The sequence below is a fragment of the Garra rufa genome, chromosome 2 (assembly GCF_049309525.1).
Source record: "Garra rufa chromosome 2, GarRuf1.0, whole genome shotgun sequence".
Taxonomy (NCBI): domain Eukaryota; kingdom Metazoa; phylum Chordata; class Actinopteri; order Cypriniformes; family Cyprinidae; genus Garra; species Garra rufa.
The window spans coordinates 26,884,356-26,893,031 of NC_133362.1; the positions used below are offsets into that span (position 1 = coordinate 26,884,356).

The 8,676-nt window shown below is 39.5% G+C and overlaps 1 protein-coding gene across 1 annotated transcript; it reads left to right on the forward strand.

The window, feature by feature from the left end:
* The first annotated feature begins 3,562 nt into the window (after window positions 1-3,562).
* Window positions 3,563-6,095, forward strand: LOC141325915 (PH and SEC7 domain-containing protein 1-like). The gene is made up of 2 exons (XM_073834639.1): window positions 3,563-4,067; window positions 5,624-6,095. The coding sequence occupies exons 1-2, from the start codon at window positions 3,691-3,693 to the stop codon at window positions 6,093-6,095; spliced, it is 849 nt and encodes a 282-aa protein (XP_073690740.1). The 5' UTR covers window positions 3,563-3,690.
* Window positions 6,096-8,676: the final 2,581 nt, after the last annotated feature.

Here is an 8,676-nt window from a genome sequence, read left to right on the forward strand (position 1 = left end):
CACTTTCAGTTACATTGAAAAAGCTAAAGTTAAATCAGTAGAGGGTCAGTATAGCTCTTTGTGCCAAAGCGAGCCTCAGAATCCTTTCAACAGAACCATGGAGGACAAAGCTACCCCTCATCACCTTAGGAAAAGGCTCAGTGACCCAGTGTGGTTGAACAGCTTGGAGACAATGAACAACTGTAGTTCCAAACAGCTTAATCAAGGATTGGGGAACTCACATATAGGAACCCCCAGCTTTCGCAGGGCAACTCTAGATTCCATTGCCAGAGAAGCCACCCATCGAGCACTGGAGGAATTTGGTTCCCCACAACTAAGGCAAAAACTGGCAGGCAACTTTCCTGATAGAGGTCATGACATCAGGAGAGAAGAGCAGCGTCGCTGTCGTTCTTGGTCTGGATCACCGGTAATACCATGCAGTTCTAGGACTCTGCCGACTAAAGCAACAATAGTGGACCATGAGCGGAATAGTTTGTTTTATAGAATACCTAGAAGCCCTGCTACAGATCAACTGTCTAACCATGCCAAGCAAGCCTACTTTACCATGTCACACTCAACCTCCAAAACTCAGGAGGTCTCAAACCAAAGAGTGCAAGGGTATAGGTATCGCTCAAATTTACCATCCTGCAAGCCTACGGCTATTCAACACGAACTACCAGTTATGATTGTAACTCAACCATCAAGCAATCAACAAATCAGTCATTCCATAAGTGACAGTCCACGGCAAGCCCACAGAGTTAATTTCAACCTGGACAACTCCAAAAATAAGGTAGAAGAATTGAGTGGAAAGAGGAGCATATCCCCAGCCACAAGTCCTGAGATGGCTCGTAAGCTAGCCGAGGAAGCCACCAAACTTTCCATACTTATGGAAGCCAGGAGGTCTCCATCCCCAACCCCATCATCGACAGAGACAGTAAGGTCTGACAGTCCCCAGTTGGGACATTCAAGAGAGCCTCAGCTCTATGCAAGCTTCCAGAGCCCTGGAGCACAAACTCACTCTAATTGCAACCTTCCTGTTCAGGAGTCTATCAAGACTGGTCACCACTCTATTCAAGCAACCTCTCCTTTGCCCCACATTGGAAGTACATCCCCAGCAGCTCCAGCAAGGTTGAACCGATCAGATGTAATATCATCCTCTCCCATACGAGACCCACGCATAGAGAGAACACAGCTGGTGGGGAAGGACAGCCCGACTTTGCATCGGCACCTGCCTTCCCAGTACACAAGAGACAATCATAGCTATGAGCGTAGGCAGTATGAGACACTAAGAGGTCACAAAGACAGCCCAGATAGCAGCAGGAGACCTTTGACAAGGTCTAACCTAGAGACACCAAGCCGGACCGCTAAGCAAAAGCATGGGACAAAGGAATGCTTAGCCAGAGAAAAGGGAAACTTGGAAGAGGTGGACAGTCTTCAGAGGAATGGTACAACAACACCAGTCTCTCAAGAGAACCATTGTAGGGTCTCAATGCAGAAAAATGAGATGAAAGCTGATACTAGGACTAACAAGGAGTGGAGTGGAACAGCATCACATAGCTCAAGTGGGGTCACAGGTAGCCTTATAGAGAGCACTGTTCATGAGAAAGACTGCATATCCTCAGAGACATCTAGCAAAACCAGCCAGAAGAGTCCTGACTCTGGAAACATAGGCATACAGGTGATCTTGGTACACATCTTTAGATTAAAGAATTAGTTCACTTCCAGAAAAAAACTCACTCCCATGTCATTCAAGATGTTCATGTCTTTCTTTCTTCAGTTGAAAAGAAATGTAGGTTTTTGAGGAAAACATTTTCTCCATATAGTGGACTTCAGTGGTGGGCAACAGGCTGAAGGTCCAAATTGCAGTTTCAATGCAGCTTCAAAGGGCTTTGCATGATCCCAACTGAGGAATAAGGGTCAGTTATAAAAAAAAAAAAAGTAAATTTATATACTTTTAAACCACAAATGCTCATCTTGCACTAGTTCTGTGATGCGTATCTTCACGCATTGCATAAAGACGTTGGAAAGGTCACACGTGGTTAGTTCTTCGTCTGTGTACTTCAGGTTAAAAAGATAGGGTAGGGTGAAAAACATCTTATTTTCTCCACCAACATCAAAATCATCCAACATAATTTTACATTTTTTTGTAAAGCGCATTTAAGTTTCTTTGCACATTCGCTTTGTGAACACTGGGTTGATACTTGCGCTTACGTCACACATGTGATTATGTAATGTGTGAAGTCAAGCTAGTGCAAGATGAAACTGCAATTTGGACCTTTAACCCATTGATCCCTATTGAAGTCCACAATATGCAGAAAAATCCTGAAATGTTTTCCTTAAAATCCTTCTTTTTGACTGAAGAAAGAAAGACATGAACATCTTGGATGATAAAGGAGTGAGTAAATTATCTGTAAATTTTTATTCTGTAAGTGAAGTAATCCTTTGATTTTATGCCTTGATTCTCTGTTTGATTTTGATGTCTGATAACTGAATTTTTGTTTGTAGTCTGAAAGTGGACCATTTTTGCTAAGGCCTTCCTTGCACTCACAGAAAATTGCTCGTGCCAAATGGGAGTTCCTGTTTGGGTCCCATTCAGATCAACAAGATCAACATGAAACAAAAGGTGGGAATTTATAAGAAGTGCCCAACTCAGACATCCAGGAAATATCGTCCTTATTTATTTAATTTGCCTCTCCTTGTAAACAAGCTGTTTGGCACATAATCCAATTATGTAACAAGCCTCATCCCCCAAAGCATGACATTAGGATTTGCCTTCTCTGTCACTTTGTTTTTTTCTCATTTATTCTCAAGGTGTTATTCTGTCTTTTTACTGAAATGACCTTTTAATGGATTTATGCTACAGCTTCGCAACAGAATACTTTCATTTGATATCTGTTTAAAGGGATAATTTACCCAAAAATGAAAATCTTTCATTAATTACTCACCTTCATGTTGTTCCAAAACTGTATGACCTTAGTTCATCTTCTGAGCACAAATTAAGATATTTTAATGAAATCTGAGAGCTTTTTGACCTTTCATAGACAGCAACGTAACTACCACGTTCAAGGCCCAGAAAGATAGTAAAGACATTGTTAAAGTAGTCCATGTGACATCAGTGCTTCAACCCTAACCCGACTTTATTCAATAATTTCAATGTCAATTTGCTAGATTTTAGCTGTTTAATGTTGTTGTGCATAAATTTCTTTAAAAAATGTACTTATCTGTAAATCCTGTGGCCTTCGGTTAGATTATTATTAGATTCATTGAGTGTTGAATTCTTTACTGTGTGTAGGCGTTTATTCACTGATGTCAAAGAGAGGTTAGAAGAGAATGAGTCACTTGAATTATTCTTGAAAATTACTTGTTTCATTTGGTTGTTCCTTTCCCTTATACCTTGCCATTTATACAGTTTTATCCAAAACCATTTTAGACTGTCTGCTTAGAGAGACTGTTTTGATATATAAAAACACAGTATACATGTATGTAAAGATTAACTTTGTTTTATTTCAAATAGAAACACTGACACTTTCAATCCTTTGGTTTTCACACATTTCAGGCTCCTCCACTGCACCCTCCAGTGGTTGTTCCAGTGAGTCTCCAACACTTATTCCACCCTTGTCTACCCATCCAAGGCCTATAACAACACACTCAAGACACTCTAAATCAACCGGCTCTTCGAAATCTCCATGCCACAATGTACAGCAAATCGACATGGAGTTGATAAACCATCATCTTACATTGGGGTCCTCTGATAAGACTGGCATCATCAGACGTGATGTCAAATATTCAGAGACAGACATAGATGCGGTGCCCCTGATGTGTTTCAGAGAAACAGACCTTGATGAGGTGATGCTGGCAGAACAGGAGGAGGTGGACTCTGCTTTTGGCAGTAACCGCAGTGTGCTGGGCACCTCAGGCACTAACAGCAGCAGCCTGCTGGAAGGATTGCAGTGCCCACTCACAGATGGTGAGGAAGAGCTGCAAGATGAAGAGGTGGTGAGCTGGGCCAGTGTAAGGATGCAAGGTGACAAAAAGAGGCAAAATGCCACACCTGAGGGAGATGAAGTGTTTAGTCGACTGCTGAGAGGGTAAGTGTGGAATAGATTATACTATAGTACCACTATATGTATGAATTCACACTGCCATCTGCATCCCAGTGAAAACAACAGAGGACTTTCATTTGATTCAGTTGAGGTCAAAAGTTTACGTCCCCCTTTCAGAATCTGCAAAATGTTCATTATTTTCCAAAATTAGAGGGATCATACAAAATGCATGTTATTGTTTATTTAGTACTGAACTGAATAAGGTATTTCGCACAAAAGATATTTACATATAGTCTACAAGAGAAGATAATAGTTGAATTTATAAAAATGATCCTATTCAAAAGTTTACATCCTCTTGATTCTTAATACTGTGTTGTTACCTGAATGATCCACAGCTGTGTTTTTTTTTTGTTTAGTGATAGCAGTTAAACTGCCTGCTGTTCTTCAGAAAAATCCTTCAGGTCCCACAAATTCTTTGGTTTTCCAGCATTTTTGTGTATTTTTTCAACAATGACTATATGATTTTAAGATCCATCTTTTCACACTGAGGACAAATGAGGGACTCATATGCAACTATTACAAAATGTTAAAATGCTCACTGATGCTTTAGAAGGAAATACGATGCATAAGAGCTAGGGGTGAAAACTTTTAAACAGAATGGAGTTACGAACATTTTTCTTATTTTGCCTAAATGTTATATTTTTTTCATTTAGTACTACCCTTCAGAGGCTACACAAGATACACGTTTCACATTACACGTTTCCTGGAAGACAAAATAAGTTCAATTTACCCTGATCTTCAAATTAAGAAAACGTTTTCACCCCCGGCTCTTAATGCATGGTTTTTCTTTCTGGAGCATGAGTGACCATTAAAACTTTCTGTCATAGTTGCATATAAGTCCCTTAGTTTTCCAAAAGGTGGATCTCGAAAATCATACAGTCATTGTTGGAAAGGGTTTAAATACACAAAAATGCAAATCCAAATAATTTGTGGGACCTGAAGGTTTTTCTAAACAACAGCTGGTCAGTACTAAATAAACAATAACATGCATTTTGTATGATCCCTCTTATTTTGGTCAAATAATTTACAGTTTGTAGATTCTGAAAGGGGGGTGTAAACTTTTGACCTCAACTGTATCTATTTAAAGGGACAGTTTATCAAAAAATGAAAATTCTGTCATTAATTACTCACCTTCATGTTGTTCCAAACACGTGAGACCTTTGTTCTTCTTTTGAACATAAATTTAGATATTTTTGATGAAATATGAGAGCGTTTTGACCCTGCATAGACAGCAACGCAACCACATTCAAGGCCCAGTAATGTAGTAAGGACATTGTTAAAATAGTCCATGTGACATCAGTGGTTCAACCCTAATTTTATGAAGATACAAGAAAACTTTTTGTGCACAAAGAAAACTAAAATAAACACTTTATTCAACAATTTCAACGTCAGTATAAAGGAAACTATTGACTTGGTCTTTATTCCCGAAAATGTAGAATTTTAGAAACGGTGTCAGTACTGTGCCATTATTTTAATTCATTTTAATTGATGCAGACAAACCACTCATGGGAGCACATCTATGACGTCTGCTCTTTTTGTAGTCCCCCAGATTGCCAGCCTGACAGTCACACGGCTTTGAAGTCTCCCATCTCTGTGACCAGTCCCTGCCGAATCTCATCAGACGGCTTGGACTCCTTCAGCAGACACTTTGAGAGCATTATGGAGTCACATCGTGCTAAGGGCACCTCATATAGCAGCCTGGATAGTGAAGACATCACCCCTAGCGGCCCACCTGTCTTCACTTTTGACTTTCCGACTCTCACTCCTGAGATCCAGAGTCAGATCAGTGAAAGTGCCAAGCAGATCATCGAACTAAACTTCGCTCCTCTAACTTGCCTCGAACAACCTGCTGTGGCTGATCCCACAGAGTGTGTGGCCTCCCAAAACCTGCACAAAGAGGACCATAGTGGTGTCTATGAAGAAGAGAGTGCATTCTGCAGTGGATCCTGCTCTGATCAACCCCACAGTCCTGATTCAGACACAGATGCTGGCATAAGGTTAGTTGCGGTCTAGTGATGTTTTCCATGCATTGTCATAAATATCTCATCACTGCTTGTTAACAGATATGTTAGTGTAATGAAAACACTGCTACACCCCCCTGGTGAAATAAACACTTGGAAGAATAATAGTAATTATACACATTAGAAGAGGAACAGCTGGCAGTGCAGACACACACACACACACACACACACAAAGATAAACTCATGCCTGTCCTCAGCATAGAACAACGTCAAGCCGTAGTTGCTATCAAAATGCAAACAGCTGTTTTGATAAAAGATGATACCCACAACTCTATGTCATTTGCTAATTTTAATATATTTAAGGAACCGGTTATTCACTAAAAATGGTTTTAACAGGCTTTCTGTATTAAAGGTATAGTTCACCCAAAAATTAAAATTCTGTCGTTAATTACTCTCCCTGATGTTGTTCCAAACCCATAAGACCTTTGTTCATCTTCAAAACACAAATTAAGCTATTTTTGATTAAATCCGACAGCGTTATGTCCCTGCATAGACAGCAACACAACTGACATGTTCAAGGCCCAGAAAGGTAGTAAGGACATTGTTAATATAGTCCATGTGACATTTAACAATTTTATGAAGGTACAATCATATTTTTGAAAAGAAAAATAACAACTTTATTCAACAATTTCTATCGAAGATTTCTTCATTTGTGTTCTGAAAATAAACAGTCTTATGGGTTTGGAACGACATGAGGGTGAATAATTAATGACAGAATTTTCTTTTTTGGATGAACTATCCCTTTAAGATGGGTTTACAAAAAGAATCCACAGTTGAGTATTTACCACTAGAGGGCAGTGCCGAGCTATGTGACTCTACTGAGTTATCAGCTCCCTTTGTTTTCTGGATGATCTGTTTTGACTTGGAATGAGTTCCAAATACATTTTCTCTCCATGATGCCCTTGATGATTGTAGTGTGAACTGTTTTATTTATGATTATGCTTTTTTAAAATGTCTGTTAGCTCACAGGGCTTGCTTCAGATCATCCTCAGAGAAACAGAACTGCACATAGAAAGCAGTCATATAAGGATAAAGTACCTATTTAAATAAGTTGGATAAATAAGTGGAGTGCACACAAGATCCTTCCGGTGCTGTGACCGACCTTCAATCTCAGGGTCAGATTTGTGTATAGGCCTAAAATCTCTTGCTACTCCTTCCTGTCTGCTGTCAGAATAAATCAGAGTGCAGCTCTGACTCTACACATATATCTTCAGCATTTTTATCTCGTTTTCCAATAAACCTCCTTAACCTCCAAGCCTCCCTAAAAACAATGAATTTAAAATGATTACATTTACTCTAAAAGAAAACTTGCTGTAGGCCTATAAATCTTAAATTTATTTTCCTTACTTTTTTCATCAGAAATTATTTTTTCTTCTCCTGTATGCAAAATGAATTTAGATTCATGTTTTTAAAAGGGACTTATCTCAATTATATCATTTAAACATGTTTTTGTTAAAAAACAGACAACCAAATAAGACAATAATGCTGATCAAGAAAAAAAAAACAATTTGTGCAGACAGTAAAAAAAAAAATGCATTTGACCTTTGGAAACATGGTTAGAATTGTGCGTCAACAGCAGTGTTTTACAGTGTTGTATAACTTTTAGACTGGCGTTTTAATGTGGCAGAAGGTTTTCAGGTCTCGTACAATACGGAACATTGTCTGGTTGTTTTATCTGAGTTTTACTGTGGTTAAGAGGCCCTGAAAGCAGACACTGTCTGCTTTGATACCTGGCTCATCCACTACATTCCTTCTCCTGCCATGGGGCCAGATAGACCTGGAGCTTTGCCAGGCACACTCAGTCTCCATGGTGAGAACAGATTAACTTGTCGTGTGATTTCATGGGTTTAAATAGAGAGAGTAGGAAACTATTACTGTTTCAGCAGGACTGTATCTATCTGTCAGTTATTTCATTTAATTGTCCATTGATATTGAAGACACACAATCCATTATTCTAACACATAATTCTGGACTTCATTTTATCCTTATAGATCAATACATATTAATCATTTGTTAATGAGACTATATATTCAGCACCATGTTGAAACAGAAATTGACAAAGTCAAATGGGAGGGACGAAAGTAACAAGGCAAGACAAAGAGAGGAAGAGAGGGCTGGAAAAGGGGGAAAAGGGGGAGTAAACTTTTGTGAAAGGAAATACAGACCATATCCACCAGCGAAAAATAGCTCAGCTGACAAGAGAGGAACACGCATTTACATTCACAAACAGGCGAGCGTAAGGTGGGAACAGCCGGTGGGGGAGAAAAGACGAGAGAAAATTAAACAGCTGTATTAAGCCTCTGACTACACTAAGGGCGGGAAAAAAGCTTGGAAAAGTTTGGAGAAGGATAAAAGAATCAACAACACAGCAACTCAAAGACTAAACAATGACTGAGTTCCAGGGACTTGCAGAAGCAGGGGGTCAGATTTCTTCTAAAGCCTCCTCAGGCTAGTTCTGGACAAAAGGAGGTTCAGGGAAGGGTAGAAACATGTGGAAGGCGGGATGTTGCGTTTATAAGAGGGCTCCTGTCATCTGGTTATGTAAGGTGTGAAGGGGCAGGGCTAAGGTGATG